The sequence below is a fragment of the Numida meleagris genome, chromosome 6 (genome assembly GCF_002078875.1).
Source record: "Numida meleagris isolate 19003 breed g44 Domestic line chromosome 6, NumMel1.0, whole genome shotgun sequence".
NCBI classification, from domain to species: Eukaryota; Metazoa; Chordata; class Aves; order Galliformes; family Numididae; genus Numida; species Numida meleagris.
In genome coordinates, this window is record NC_034414.1 from 18,144,659 (window position 1) to 18,161,496 (window position 16,838).

Here is a 16,838-nt window from a genome sequence, read left to right on the forward strand (position 1 = left end):
ACTTCCACTTGTCTTTGCCTTTAGCTTGGCTGTTCATATCCACAGTACCAGTGTGCAAACCATGTATGTACCAGAAACACATCTTCAAAAGGCCGCACATACTGGAACAATTTGTCAAGCTCACTAACGGATTTCTCTCCCAACCTTCTTGTGATCTTAAATACTCGGCAGCATGTGTTTCTTGTATCAACGAGAGGGGAATCTTACAAGCTTGTATTGGAAATTCTCTGAGGAGACATTTACAAACAGCTTTAACAAAAGAGATATAAAAAAAGCCATAAGAAGGGGTGCCAAAATTTGCACCTTGTGGCTGAAGAAGCACGCCTCCAATGGTAGTCTCAGAGGGAACGCAGCTGGATGTAGGTGGAAGGGAAGAAATATTCTCTACTGCAAAGAGCCTACAGTGGAGGTTGGCCATGCCAGCTGCATTTCATCATTAAACCGTTCATTTAGCAAAGTACAGCCACAAGCACGCACGCACACACACGTATAAGGGAGCAATCTGTGGCTGACTGGTAGAATAACAAAATGTTGTATCTGCTTTATTTTGATTAACTTGAGTCTCAGAGAAAGACAAGAAAGAAGAGGCTATGGCTCACTGGACAGAGAGAGCACCACTCAGCTGTATTCACAGAAGAGGATTTTTAGGCCTACAATTACTTTCTAGTATTTGCCAAAGGAGGAATTCATCACTGCTTTGCCATAGAAACTCTTCTGAATCTTTACAAAACGTTACAATGGTATGCGGAGAGTCAAACACAGGAGCCATGCTACACCTGTGATCATTAGTTACCACGCTCAAGGGACTCCTGGCAACAGCATCCTTCCAGAGAACTGTCAGGGATACCACATGGATAAGCCAGTCTGATGCCTCTGCATGCATATAGCAATTTGAGTGCCACTATATTAAATTCCCCCGAGAGAGGCAGCACCAACAGATATAAAATAATTTATTGCAAAGTGCATTTCCATCTGCCCTGTGGGTTACCAATTGCACCCATGTTCTACTCAGGGTGCCAGCCCTCAGGAAATTAGATGGCCTAAAGGCACAGAAAGTAGTTGCATTTTATCAGCATATAGGTCATCTCTGATGAAAAGCTCTTAATCACAGACATAGTAGCACAATACCCAACAGCGTGTCACGACTTTTACATTCTCAAGAGGTCTGGCTGCTAGGCAAGTTGCTTTTTTTTTTTCTTTTCATTTTTTCTTAAATAATTAATATCTGTGATAATTACAGGGGACAGTCTCCTCCTAGTAGGTTTGGTGCAGGAGATGGCTCTTATCCCCAAGAACACATTGCTTAGTGACTCCTGTTTCAAATCCCCAGACTCTCTCAGAGGAAAAAGTATAATGCTGCCCATCCAACCACCAGATCCATCATAAAAGGAACTTTGAAAATGAGAGTCAGGTGCCTAGATAGATCTGGTGGCACATTACTATACAAGCCTCAAAAGATAAATATGAGGTATGATCCTGGCAACATTACTTCTAATACGACATAGCCAAGACACGTGGATTAGCTCCACCGAGGGTCTTAGAAAGTGAGCTTGTCAGACCCACAGAGGATAAGAATGATCATGGTCCAGTACAGGCTAACCCCAACACCTCAGGCTGGCATGCCAGAAACACCAGGCAAAGACTGATCGAACACAGTTTTGGAGGCGAGTATTGCCAAGACCTGTATACTTACCACCAACTCCAGAATGCTTGCTCAGAGGGGATGGGATAATGGAGAAAGAAAACTCAAAAAACAGCTGCCTCAAGAAATGACTTGTATTTGTAAGAAAAGCAATGAATGCCTGGCACAGAGTAAAAAAATGCTTGTATGAAGTTAAAGTGAAAGAACAGAGGCAAATGTTCTTCAAATACCAGCAGCACACATTGTTAACAGTGCAAATATAAACTACAAAATGTTAGACTAATCTAGTTAGCCAGAATACAATGTTAGCCAATGTAGGAAATGGTTGAGTTCTGCCACTGATGGCCTTATGGCTAAGAATTAAAAGGACAGGCACATTAAAAAAAACCCTAAAAATCCTACGGTGTGGTTATTTTTTCTTCCCTCCCCCTTTTGCCTGGCGTGTAGGCATGGGCAACGAGGCCCTCTCGGTTATGGCTCTCTGCAGCCGGCCACTGCGACAAGGCAGCGTGGCCTGCGGCGGTTCTCGAGAGTCGCTCGTCCCTTCAGCCCCTGGTAAGCACACAGTGGAGGTTGCCACTGCATCCTCACCAGTCCATGTCGAGGCACAGGTTAACTCGACATGGGGGGTGGCTCTTTGGGAGATGCGTGTTTCAAGGACCTGTGTCCGTGGCTGCTTGAGAAAAGCTAAAATCTCTGACAGGTAGTTATGGATGGCTCTTGTGGAGGTAGCCACAATGCCCAGCTGCAGCTCCATGCGGCCCATGGACTGTGACATGAGACCCATGGACTGTGCATGCTCCCTCTTGATATTTTCCAGCAGCTGCACAATCCTACTGTTGGTTTCCATCAACAGCTTCTCTCCCTCTGTTAGCTGGGGCTGCCCTCTCCAACCCCGATCCCTAGGGACAGGCTCAACACCGCGGTGCTCTTCATTCATCTCATCATTGCCCTCCTCCTCAGGAGAGTCACTTTCAAACTGAGGAGTCCTACTGAGTGACTGATCCCCGGGAGATTGTATGTCCATGGTACACTCCGGAGTCCGCGCTGGCGTTTGAAATCCCTCAAAATCCTCCCCAACGTTGCTGTGCGTTTCAGACGAGGACAACGGCCACTGCCAGCTCTCTGTGGTCCTGGCCGGTGAGTCTTCATCAGAGGCAGGCACCGAGGATTCCTGTTCTTCAGCCGGTGTGGACGGTGAGCTCCCTCGGAGACGGCCAGCTTGCCCCGAGGATCCAGGAACCTCCCCATCTTGTTCCCCAGTGACATCTGGCAATCAAATAGAGGAGCAACAACCACTGTATCTGAGGCCAGGCAGATGGAGGTATCTACATGCATTGGACAACACATAGAAAGAAGCCAGTTGGGAAGCCAGAGTGTATGTGTTTGGGCAAACGGAAGGGTGGGCTAAAGTTTAATGACTGCATTGGGCACGTGGCAGTTGATGTTATTAACTGCCTTTCATATAAATGCACACTGTCCTGTACCCACAACACACACAGCCATGCTGCATCCCAAGGCAGGAGCTACCAATTCACCTCATTTGTGACTGTAACAGGAAATGTCAGTGAACCTATCAAAAAGCTCACCTATGCACTGCAGTGGTGTCAGTCAGACATCCCTGGGATGAGCTCAGGGCCAAGTGTCCAAGTGAGCTTCCTGTGGTGTCAGATGTGCTCCACCACTGGCTGAGGGCAGCCCTTTGTTGTTCTGAAGCACTGCTGGCTATCTTCACTTTTGTCCGACGTCTCACGTCACCCCTACCCCTAAGTGTGTCCTCTCCCAAATCATTGCTGCGAGCGATGGCGGCTGTCCACAGCATTTATCCTGGGAGCAATGCCCTCCCCCACATCTGCTGGATTTTCTTGCTCTTTTCTCCAAAGAGTAGGCAATGGTATCTGAGGGCATTGCTCTCCAGGATCTCCTTGTCTTCCGAAAATAAGTAAGCTCTGCCCTTCCCTGTCTACTTCTCCCCATGTCTGAGGGCATACGGTGGAAATCAGGGTGCAAGTGATTGCCTGTGGCAGTGTCATGCCTACTCTCTAACATCCCAGTCTCAAAAAATGTTATTCTGTACAGGTTAATTTCTACTCTTTAAAATACTTTATATGCTGCTCTTTGGACCTCAGCTTGAAGCTGTGAGCTTACATCTGGAAGGTATTGCTGAGGTCAGGTTAAAACGATACTTCTGCTTCAGTTTATGAATCAGGGTATGATTTTGTTTTGTTGTGCTTCTGTTGTTGTTCTTATTGTTTTGCTGTTGTTGTTGTTTTATATGGTTTTAAAATGAAACCTCCTTCTGATAGACCCAAGGATCCCTTCTCCTCTATGTCAGTCCCTATCTACTCTCATGTGGCAATCTTTATTTCTGTGCTCAAGTGCCTCCAATATTATACTGCTCTAAAAGGGATTCTGTGCCGCATAATACAATTACGATCTTTTAATGCTAAAGTCATGGATATTATTTATGCATTTAACTTATTCATTACTTCAAAGTATTCACATTCAAAGTATTCACACTATGTCTCTATCTAGTTGACTGTCCAGTTGCATGTTTTATGGAGAGTGAGGATGAGATAGTATTTGTAAAAAGGCATGATCTCCTTATGAAAATGGATTTTCGGGACAAACTGTCATGCAATCATTGGCTCTTCTACTCCATAGAGATTTGAAAGGGACTATATCAACCTATCTATCTGTAATACCTGCTTCTTCCTTTGCAATTCTTTTCCCCCTTTGCCCTACTGATACAGCCATAGCTGCAATTCCTCATTAACAAATCTCTCTTAACAACTATACTGTAGGACTACAAAATTGTTTCTCAGCATTTTCTTATTTGAGTATACATGTAATAAAGAAAGAAAGAAAAAAACAAATCAGGGGATCTATTTTTACCACACATAGCAAACACACATTTCAGTTAAATTCTACGGAATTGGAAAAAGAAAAAGGGTTATATATATTCATTCTGGTAGATACACTGGTCATACAAAATGTCTTTGAATTTCTTTAGATATATCATCAGAAAATTCCCCATATCTGAAAACTCCATTTTCCTGACATGTTCTAAACAGCCCATCTAGCAATTGGTAAGTAATAGAACTAAGCTAAATTAAAAGTCAAAAATGGAAACAAAACAAAAGAAAAAACTCCAAAATCCACATAAATTTATGAGTATTTCTGTAAATAGTTTCACTGAGTTAAGATTGTTCAGATTTAGGGGGATAGTAACACTTTTGTTATTTGTGTATGTTTACACATTTGCCAGAGGCTTGTGAAGAAAAGTTTCTCTGAAAAAAGTATAATACACTTTTGCCAAGTCCCTAATTCTCTATGAAAGCGTACCATTTGCCATCCTCCTAATCAATACTCTCAGCCTTTCAGAGCTGAAGGAAAAGCATCTGGCATAGGTGACCAATAACACAAATGACAAAGAGTCCAAGCAAACAGTCTGTGAGAACCCATGGGAGAAAGTTAACTATGGAAACTATTGGCGAATACTTATGAATAATGAATACATTCACAGATTTTAGCATAGGTTTGTTAACTTGACTAGCAAGGAAAAGGAGGAATATTCATTAACTGTTATTATACATAACAAAGTATTCAACAACTCTAGTCACTTTGTTTTCTGGAAACTTTGTGAAGTATTGACATGGGGCATGGGGGAAACCGAGGGTGTGTTAGGTGCGTTACAGGCATGGTCTGACACAAACTATGTTCGCTGCCGAGCAACGATGGGAAATCTGCCTCAAGGTCAACGGCTGACATCAGAGTGATGAACGTGTCAGTATCTGCCCAATAAATCCATTCCTTGATGACCAAAATTTGCACTACATTCCTGTTAAGGTGATGTCACCTGCTGCTGGGTCAGTGCTGTGGAAAAGCTGCGCCACTTACATACAGTAGGGCACTGGAAAACTCGGTTTGTCTGTGAACTGTCCTCATCCAGTGAAGAAGCTCTCTATTTTAAAGAGCAGGATTAAAACTGGCTAAAACCATTACCTGAACCAAATGCCTTTACCTCATTTCCTTAGCAAAAGGGGTCTTAAAAATAAATAAGTGAGGAGAGAGCACTAAGAGAGCCCAGTCGAAATTGACTGTGGATTGACCTTTGCATCAACATGGTTGATCTTGCTTGGCTGCTGACTTTAAAAATTCTCTCTCTTTTAAAATAAAGCTTAAAATAAAGTGGGTACAAAGAAGCACAACTAGCTTCTTTAGGTGTGAAGCAAGGGGAAGAGGTCAGATTCTCTGATCACAACATCTTGCTCACAGCGACATGTAAGACTTTCAGACAACACACATCAGCTTTGTCTTTTTATATTTATGCCTAGTAATACCAGCCAAAATACTAACAGTCTTCAGAGCTGTGACCTGTTCTATATTTCTAACTTCATGTTCCTTGCTCTGCTAGGCCATGATTCCCAGCTGGGTCCTTAAACGATCAAGTAAGGGAATCAGAAAAGAGCATGCATATGGACTAAAGGAAATGCAAAGCTCTAGAAGTCAGTGACCCACTGCAGTTTATCTTCAGTGCTTGATCACTGTATGATGCATCTATTTCCAAAAGTAACACGGGACTTTAATGTTTCTGAAGACTGTTTTCTGCTTTACCTCACCGATTTTGTTACGTTTAATCTGTTTTTAAAGTGGTTCCTGTAAGAGCTACTAGGGAACCAACATCAAAGTCCTAACTATCTTCCTTTCTTTCTTGCTGTCAGACAAGCCCTCTGTTTCTGCAGCATAGCTAGCTGCCTGTAAGGGTGTTTGCACCGGGCTGATATAGAGCTTGGTCTGATGTGGCTTAACAGTGGTGAATTGGTCCTGGTGGCCCCAGAAGAACTGTTCTGAACATGGTGACTATGTCAGGATTATGGAGCCTCTGGGTGCATGAATACATCCATCATATTGGAGCACTACTATACCACGTTGTCCCCTTGAGACACAACATTCAGTACCATGCTTTCCTAATGACAATCTTTCAAATTTGTTATTAGATGCATTTAGGAATGTAGCAGTTATCTGGCTGAGATATATAGAGAACTAAACATTCGATTCAACTATAGGGATAGAAGACCAAGACAGAGGCCAAGAACAGAGCAGGGCTTTGAATATAGACAAACTTTAGAGACATCAGAAAAATTTCTTTAGCTTTTGTTCACTGAAGAACATTTGCAACTTATGCCTGTGTTGTGCCTTACCTGTCACTTCGACTGGCAGTTGATCCCTCCCCTGAGATGTGCTGTTCTTTAAGAATCCCTCCTTTTGAAATCCCACCATTTCTGTTTCACCTCTGCTACTGGACCGTTGCCTTTTCCATTTACATTTCCTTTTCAGATTCCCCGCCAGTAGAGCTGGACGTGAGGGGTGGGGTACCGTCTTCCTGCTGACAGGTAGGTGGAGATGTTCCTTGGCCACAAGTGGGCCAGGAGCTCAACAACAGCGGTACCACAGTTGGGGAGCTTCCTGGGACCTGCCTCTGCTGCTCTGGACCTGGGCCTCTGCCTGTATCTGCATCATGCCTCCTGGGGTGGGTGCATTTTTCAAACTGCTTAGGTACCAAGGTGATAGATGCCTTGTATATACCTAAGATAGATACAGACAGAAACTGTACCAGGCACAATCTGTTATGCAAAACTTAATACAATGCCAATTGCACCTATATGCTGTAGTATCACCCACCTTTTCTAGCATCTGCAGACAACCACAGTCAAATATTTGGCACATGAATTTTTCCTTTTGAAAAGTGACGGAAACAGAGGACATTCATTCTTCCTTGGTGTCAACCGGTCTAGAAACTTAGGACTTAATGTCAGGTACTGCATATGCACATATTTTGCTCCACCACCTCCCCTAAGCGTGAGTGTGCAAGTTTAGTTTAATTTCTTTCATTAACCAATACAATTTGTGTTTCTTTGTCAATAATCTGTGAAAATCAGTTACATAAGCAATACTAAAACTAAAGGAGTAGTCTTACGTGTGAATATTAAAAATGCATAGAGAAGCATTTAAACTATGTAATGATATGACCTCGTGGTGTTGTTTTTGTCATTTTTTTTAATTATTTCTTCCTTGTATGTTTAACTACAGGTAGTTTGTTTTTAGCATAAGGACCAGAAGCTAATATGTGTTAAATGATAAATCTGCATGTACAGAAAGAATGTCTAAAACAAGTAGGCGCTCTCATAACCATCGCATTCCTTTTAGATTTTTGTTGCTTCCCATACAAAGGCAAATGACTTTGCCCTTCTTAATTTGTTAAAGAATGACAAATACTTGATAAATACTTCAGGATGAACATCTCTGCACTGGGAGGAACTGTGTAAAGGACAATTTGGGCATACAGTACATATGGGAATCTAGATAATGCTTTCAAAGAAGCAGATGAACAAAATTCTGTAACAGCTTTCCAGTACCAGTGGGGGTGTAGCACCAAGGTAAGAATCTACTAATTTCAAAAGCAAGCTTGATTAGACTACAGACGCTCATATGATAACGTTGCTTGTCATAGAAGCAACTGTATTTGAAGAATAAATCTGTAGTGTCTCTGCAGAAAAACAGATGACATGTATTTGGAAATGGTTAAAAAGGAATCTGTTGCATTAGCTATGCCCACAGAAAACTAATGTTTTTTTTTTTTTAGCTATTCAAATGTGAATAGAAAAAAAATCAAACACTAAAAGTAGATAAGGTATAACAAGGTCTTCAGCATATCACTAAGAATTAAAAGGCCGGACAAAGCTAAATAACTGTGTCAGTGGAAGAGTATTAAAGGTCAAGATTTAAACCCAAACGTGTTTATGATCATTATTAGAGGAAAGAAACAAGTTGAGCCTATGCCATCTAAATATCATAGTTATAAAAAAAACCACATAGAAATCGAATGATTTGAGTTTTCAGTTAGAACATCAGACTAATACTCATAAACCTGCCACCATGAGCACATTTCAATCTGGAATTAAGTTGTTCCAGCCCTGATCAAAATAAACAATTTGCAGGACTGTGCTTAAGTCACAGTACCAAAATCACATGGTTTTCATATTGCGAACAACAGGCAGAGAATATTACTTTAGAAGTTAGCATGAGGAAATAACAGAAGTGCTTTGCAACGCAGTCAAAAACACAAGCCATTTGAAACATCTCCTTTCTAGTAAAACTGAGTAAAAACACATGTATGTTGTCTGAGGTACTGTAAACTCTTCTATGTACAAAAAATTCAAAAATGGGAAAATAATGAAAAATAAATCAGTAAAACATAAAAACTGTGAGTAAAATTAATCATTTAACATTGAATATCTACAAACATAATTACATGACTTAGAAAAATTATTTGTATGTATTCACATTAAGGAACTACCAAAACTTTCTTGAAAGAAAGTCTTATTTGTGTTTCTAGGCCTGAAAATAACTTCACATTACTACATATAAGTCATATTTACATGCCATAGTCACACAATCAAAAGTAATTTTAGGAAGGCAGATAACCGATATTTGTTCAAATTCTTTCTAGATACAATTTTCAAGTACCAGCTCTTCAACAGTATGTTCAATTAATAAAATTATTTTACAGGCATTTAAAATGCACCTGCAATCCTGCAGCCTTACAATTCAGCCTACCTTGAAAGAGGAATGGTCATTGTCTAACACTGGTTTCTGTTTAAGAACAAAAACAAAGCAGAGAATATAGTCAATACCCACTCCTACCCTGCAAGCCAGGTGGAATTTAATTGGCAATTTGATATTCTGTTTAAGAGACAGCATTTGAAAATTTGGCCTAGTCGGAAAAGAAACACAATCAACCAAAAGATACGAAAAAGAAAGATGGAGGACCCAAGACACTTGCAGCCTTCTCCATTCTTACACTTACTCTCACACCTCCACACCGAAGGGAAAAAACAAGCAAACTATGACCAATTATCTAAAAAAATTTATTTTTGATTATATTAGGAATTAGTTAACATGGATATATGAACATTTGAAGAAAAATTGCAGCAAAAGGAGTTTTGAGATGAGGGAGATAAGTCCTTCATCTCCCTGGCTCCTGAAAAAGAGAGAGAACACATTAAAAGTGCTGAAAAGTTTTCCATTGTCCTAACTGTACCATGTTGGGAAATATATGCAATTCTTACTGCTCCTCAAACACTCATGATTTTGAGTATGTTGTTAAATATTCATTTGATAATATCTGAGTATAACAAGTGACACTCACATATGCCAACGTATTTCATTCACCTGGCTCCAAATGCTACAAAACCCATATTTTCTTTAACACTTACAATTCTTTTTCCAACTTCATTTATACCATTGTCTTGTTGGTTGATGCAGAAAGGTTTTGAAAACCTTTTCCAATTACTGTCCTGCAGCAAAGAAAAATGAGTATTAGGAAAGGGCACTACACAGACTAGAGAAAAATCTGATAAATTCAAAATAATACTAGTGTAAATGAGGAGAACACCCGCACAGTGACTCATCTGACCTCCCTGTTCAGTGATTCCCAGTGTTTTCAAAACATCATTTATAGCTTCCCACTTTGAGCAATATGAACCCTCACTTGAAGAAATGTTCAGGACTGATAGTTACTTGTTAATCTAAGATTCTATGTCAAATGTTGCTAAAAAAACAAAACAAAACAAAAAAAAACCAGCACACCTGCTAGGTTTCGATTACTCTTTTCCCCAGAGGAAACCATTGCATTTTTCTCCTTGAAATGTGCTAACTTTCAATACTTTTCTCTTACAAAATGTTTTAAAAGCAGGTGTATTGTAGGTGTGATCCAAATCCTGTATCCTCTTATACTTCCGTGGACTCCACATGAGACAGACTACGAGTCACAAAACCTGTAGCCTTCCTTCATCAACACAAAGATGGAGTCCATATTATGTCACATACGTACACCACAAATTCCTCCCAGCACCACTGCTTCATGCTTGTGAAAATAATAACCATATGACAACCTTTATCTTGCTATTGCTAGCTCATTAGAATTTCAAATAGGTAATGCAAATCAATTACTTACAAAGATACTGTTCAAGAATTCTTCATCAAGTCTGATGCCTTTTGATCTCATCTTCTAAAATACAGTGTCTGGTGAAGATCAGAAAACCTTCTTCCTACATAGAAGCGCTGCAGATACCGGAAACTATCAAAGTTGACTCTGTGAGGGCTGTAAGAGTTGTTTTGATGATTTTTCCATTGTTTCCTGCAGACAAATCTCCATCATCAACTCCATCATATTGAAATTAAAAATGACTTTTTGAACTCAGACGTCTTTTGTGAGGGGTTTCTTCAAACATAACATAACACTTTAAGATAATCCACTGTTTGGCATTCATTTATATATATTTGCTCTGCAATTTCATTGTTTCAGATGCCATTAGAATGTGCCACCTTTGAAACAATGGACAACAAGAATGAGATGAAGTGCGAATGCTTATTGCAGACAGAGCTAATAATATTTCTTTTGAATGCCATCAACTGATATTTTTCCATTCAAATGCAGCTAAGACTTGATGCCAGGTAACAATATTCTATGTTGATGATATCACAGTTATTTTTTATCTGAGAGGCAGCTCTAGCATCTAAACTGCTGAAGGGAGGGAAATCCTACTATTTGGTCCTTTAGCCCACACCAAAACCCAAAGATCAGCATTATCAGCACACAGAGGAATTATTTTACTTTGATTATGTATCAAATATATTAAAAAATAAATAACACATCCCCACTGCTCACAACTGACACTGTTATGACACCGTCAAAGTAGGGTTTTTTTGATACAGATGATTTTTTTTATCTTGTCGTATTTCACTATGAAAATGCAGCCTGCAGTATCTTAATTTTCTACTTTCTCTTTAATTCTTGAACTGTCTCCCAAGGATTTTTGTATTAGCTTTTAATTTAAAAACTGTCTACTTAAGCTTTCACTGAAAATCCCAAGTTACTCACTAAATCAAACCCACTTCTTGGCAGTAAAAAGCTTAGGAGTATGAAGCTTTTGAATCATACATCCAGATGTTTACAGTACGTACTTGTTAAGAATCACATCATTTTAAAACTCTCTATCCACAAGAAGTTATTAGCAAGTACATCAAAATAAAAACTGAAGATCGAATCCTTCAAAAGCAAGCTTTTCACAAGCCATATAAAATTTTTATGAAGTTAAATTTATTATTTTAAAATATTCATTTCGAAAATCTAATGAAATCTCTTTTTTGCAGTGATGATAAAAATTATGATTGAAAAAAATGCATTAGTAGTTTAATAAACTTTTAGTATTTTATCTTTAGAGTATTTTCAAATCTTAAGTTTAATTTGCATGAACATTTTGGATATTCTTCAGTATGAATGGGCTAACCACATATTATCTAGAATTGTACTGTAAGTACTGCATCAAAAAAGCTTGCTGCTACAATTGTTAGTCTGTTGTTGAAAACATATGAGTCACGTAAGAAAAAAAATAATGCCTCTTTCCCCTCCCTGATATCTCATAAAATCCAGAAACTAATTTTACTACTAAAAACACATCCTCTTCAAAACCGCAGTCCGGAACTGGATGTTATTTCTCCGAGTTAGGAAGCTGCTGTAAGCATAAAGTCAGTGGCACAGCCTGAGCATTCCTTACTTTTTAGTAATTTGTGCTATGAAACTGCAGTAAAATGGTAATACTGCCCACGACATACTGCTCTAAATTTTTTGCGACCTTAAGATTTTATTACCTATCTCTTTAGCCACAAATGGCATATAGTCGATACTCAACACAAAAATGCTGCCTATGCTCTTCCCTTCTCCCAGCCTCCCACTGAACCAAAACCCTCATCCAAAGAGGACCAAAAAACCAGTCAAACAGAACCACAAAAGCCACTAGTTCCATCTTAATGTCTCCCTCACCTATGACCCAGAAAACTGTATTTTGCTTGACAGATAACTCTACTATAACAATGTAAAGACTTTTATATGCTGCCAAAACATACCAGTTGCAATGGGGTTTTATTTGGCACATTTTCTGAATCAAGAATGGAAAATACCACTAGCTGAATCTCTGTTAGTGACCTGAAAGGAGGTCAGGAAGGAAGAGAAAATAAAGAGAGGAAAATAAATAACTTGATTTTGTATAACATTAAAAAACAAAAACTTCACTGCTGAGAGAAGACACTGCCTACAGCCTAGCCTTCCTTTCAGGGACACCGAGCTTTGTCAAAGAGCAGCACACAGACTGTTTTACCAGCTACCACCTAGGGCCCCAGAGAAGTTTAAGGCTCTTCCTTGGGCTACACATCATGAAAACGTGTGAATGGCACAGTCCCTGCTCAGAGGAGCTTACAATCTAAGAAAGAAAAATGACATACAGGAGTATGGAAAAATACAGCTAAACACAAACGAAGTTGTATACATATATATGCAGTTACATTTATAAAAATTATTAAAATAGCACCACTATGTCTACCTGTCCCTCTGCCTAGCCATAATTACTGAGATGATTGCTTAATAGGGATCACAGGGGAAGTGGGTCTTAAGGAGAGATTTCAGGGAGAAGGTAGCGGTCTTATGAATCAGTTTAGGGACGGCACTCCATGCATACGGGACAGTGTGGAAGATGTTATATAAAAAACTTAAAATTGTGCAGAGCAGCATTTCTCCAGGTCAAAAGTTCAAGTGGTGTGTGCAAGATCCCTACTTCCTGAGATAGAGACAGTGTGGTTACGTGAGTAACATTTGGCCGTCAAAAAGACAAGTGAAATCACTAACGTAGGACTACACTGAGAATGTGTTACTGGCCATATACTCTCAGTGGCTGCCAGTTAGCACAGTAACTGTGAGGAGATGAAATGGAAGGGTTTGGAAAAGAGTTGGATAGAAAGAAGGAAAGAAAGGCAAGATGAAGGAAAGGAGACAAAAGGAAGAAATGGGGGGAATATTTTCAGATGTAGTCTTCTGCTTGAGTTCTTAGTGTGCTTGCAATTTGTTAACTAAATAACTAAAAAACATATACAATAACTAATGTACATTTGACACCATAAAATAAACTGGACCATATGCCAACATTTACATTATGTTATTATCCTCCACTATGGAAAGGTGAGAAACAGGTTAAACAAGAGACAAAATGCTTCCCCTTACCCTTCTTCTTCCGTACTGAAGCTTGGAAACAGAAAGGGAATGAACTGTGAATCAATTCTGAAGATAATTTTATATGCTAAATCCTTGTCTGTTACTTTGAGCATAAACATTTTTCTTCCATTTAAGAAGTCAGCCTCTATCTGCTAACCTGTACTATGCATGTATCTATGAAACCAGTTTAGATAAACAGCTTGGCAAAAGCCCAGTTTATCAGGGTTCAGATTTGAACTATAAGAAATTGCTCCCCTGCGTACTTTAGGGATATATGTACAAGTTTTCTCTAAATTCTTTTTAAAAAAGTAGTTACTGGGGCAAATTATTGATATGAAAGCTTTAAAATTATAATAGGGCATTTCAATATCTTTGCAGATTGAAATGGAAAGGAATCACTATCACACGTTCTCTACCATCATTTGGATTAACTCAACTGAAAGAGAACAACTGAGATGGTCTGCTAAGTGTTATGGGGAACAGGGAAGCTCAAAATACATCAGTAACACCGTGAGTTCAGAGCCAGGCAAAGGATGTGACTGCGAAGACTGCAAGGTGTATAAATTAAAAAATATCACGTCATTTAGCTAAGCTAGGAAAACTGAAGAAAAAAGTATATACTCTAAGGGAAATCAAATCGGGAATTTCCGTTTACCTTTTTCTTATACTACATAACAAGGGACATTCAATAAAATTAAAGGCATCACATTCAAAACCAATAAAAAAGAAATACGTTTGTACACAGCACATAATTAGCCTGTGGAATTCTTTGCCACAAGACATTATTGAGACCATGAGCTTCTTCAGTTCAGAAAAAAGATTACACATATATTGATGAGAACATCCACAGTGTTCATCTATATGCATTTTCTATTTAGTTTGTATATATATATTTCAAAACAAATGTTTATTAAATTGTTTAATGGACATAAAAATGTGGGTGTTCTCATAGTTCATACAGATGTCCAATATATACACATATACATATAAAGATATGTAAATTATATATATACACACATACAATCTATGTTTCACATCAGAAGACAATTTTTTTTGGTGAGTGAAAATGTTTTCTTCTTGGAAACTTGTTTGATCTTTGTGCAATTCAAGAATTCTTTCTCCTTCTGCTAATAGTCCTTTTACAGGACAAATATCAGAATAGGTGGACCACAGATGTTATTTATAACAGCAGTCATAGTTTGCTAACGTGGCAAATTTTTAGAGTATTACACGGAACTAGTATTTACAGGCTTTTGGATGAAAAATTTCTGTTATGCTCCAGTATTACCACAGTTTTATTAGGGGACATACGCTTCTGGAGCATGCTTCAGAAATATTCTTCAAAATAGTAAAGTCTTGCCATGGTAATATTTGCCCCATCTGGATAAAGATATGGATGGGAAACTTGCTTAAAGATTCAAGTATGTTCCATGGCTGCTAATCACAAGAGCTGCAGTGGTTTCTACAAGCCAATGAGAACACACAGCAGGTCAAATACTATACTCTGAATTAGGGAATGAGTAAGCTAAAATATAATGCTTTTCATAACAAGAGCGATGTTACTGTTAAGAAGTGGTTTTCCTCTGGAAAAGAGTGCTGCTGCTCTGTTTTAGTAACAGTATCTACTACATAAGACTGAAAAGTAATAGAAATACAAAAATACTCTGAGAGTGATTCGCAGAAGGGAATAAGGAAGTAGGGGAAATGATACCTACATATTCCTGCCTCCTTGGGAAAGCTTACTGATAAGTCAGCAAAGTCTCACAGCACTCCAGGCAAGGAAAACAAATCAAAATACTCCAAACAAAAAATTGGGTCCAAAAATAATGTTCTACGTTTTAATCCCGGAAGAAAAATTATGGAGCATTCACAAACTGTTGAAATCTTTACTCAGGTTCCTAAAGTTCTTAGCATAGACAAAACAAATTTTCTGAGATCTGTTAGGGATAAGTTATCGGAATGTTTAATTTTGGTCTTCATTCGGTTGTTATGCCACAGAGAAGACTGTAATCACTTCTGTAGCCCTTTGTTTGTCAGAGCTCCCACTGAAACCCTGTGCCTTCTGACTCGCAAATGGATGAGTGGGGTCCATCCGCCCCAGAAAAAATTGACTTATGGGGAAAAAAGTGTGGCCATTTATGCTCAATGCCTTGATTCTTTCACATTCCCCTTCATAGGGGACTAAGCTAAAAATAAAAAATCTTAGAAAATGTGAGTATTTAAATGAGCATTATTGCATGATAGACTGTATTACTCTGCAGCGAGGTACTTGGTGTCACTCGCTAAACACACTATTCTGGTGGAATAACAAAATATAAATTTACGCTGGGCATTTCTCTTTTTAAATACAGTCCATCCATAACATAATCTTTAGTCTACCTGAAAAACTACTTTATAATGACCTAATACATGAAATTCAGGAAGAAAAGAACAATTACTTTCTTCACTTCTACAAAATTAATCAAAATTCCCAAAGAATTATGCATATTTAGAATGAGAATGTTCAAGGAATCTCCAATCACATTGCTTAAAATTAGCAAATAAAAGACTGAATGCTCAACACTTTTTTTATTACCAGCAGCAAGAAGAATTAAGCTTATTTCATGCAGAGAAGTCAAAGTGATATCATAATATGCACTTTTTCAGATTAGAGTCTAATGAAAACAAGTTGAAGTTGAAGCTGCTTTAACACTGTCAGCTTTTTAACAACAGCTTCTGGCAGCTTACCTTTATCCACTAATGAGAGGCCACAGAAATTTAAAATAAAACAATATTAGATGAACCGAAAACGTAGAAAGCAAAGCTAATAAAATATGATACGGCATTACTTTTTAGTAAATGTGCCAAACCTCGATGATGCATAAAAATGTATCAACATTCTCTTGCATAGCAATAAAGGCACAAGTTTAAAAAAAATTATTCATGCAAATCATGCATATTTGAATTCTCCAAAGATGCAGCATTCTTACAACCCTTTCTGCTCTCTATACTGTACACATTGCAATTCTTAAAAATCAATTTAACATACACACACACATATATATTTACATTTCTATTATCCCAGCATGCTTGTCAAAAAACACTTTC

At 38.6% G+C, this 16,838-nt stretch overlaps 2 protein-coding genes across 12 annotated transcripts in view; both read right to left on the minus strand.

Annotated features, from left to right (window-relative positions):
• Positions 1 to 16,838, minus strand: part of SHANK2 (SH3 and multiple ankyrin repeat domains 2) — a 344,725-nt gene that overhangs the window by 22,873 nt on the left and 305,014 nt on the right. The gene's annotated exons all lie outside the window — the stretch shown is intronic.
• LOC110401274 lies at positions 1,763 to 16,834 on the minus strand. The gene is made up of 2 exons (XM_021402188.1): positions 6,847 to 16,834; positions 1,763 to 2,911 (listed from the first exon to the last, which is right to left on the minus strand). The coding sequence occupies exons 1-2, from the start codon at positions 6,923 to 6,925 to the stop codon at positions 2,052 to 2,054; spliced, it is 939 nt and encodes a 312-aa protein (XP_021257863.1). The 5' UTR covers positions 6,926 to 16,834; the 3' UTR covers positions 1,763 to 2,051.

What these genes read in the sequence shown, in the direction of transcription:
- LOC110401274 (XM_021402188.1), bottom strand. Translation starts at nt 6,925, where the DNA reads ATGGTGGGATTTCAAAAGGAGGGATTCTTAAAGAACAGCACATCTCAG. An exon ending in ACTGCCAGTCGAAGTGACAG is followed by an intron (nt 2,912 to 6,846) that starts GTAAGGCACAAC and finishes TTTGATTGCCAG; the next exon opens with ATGTCACTGGGGAACAAGAT.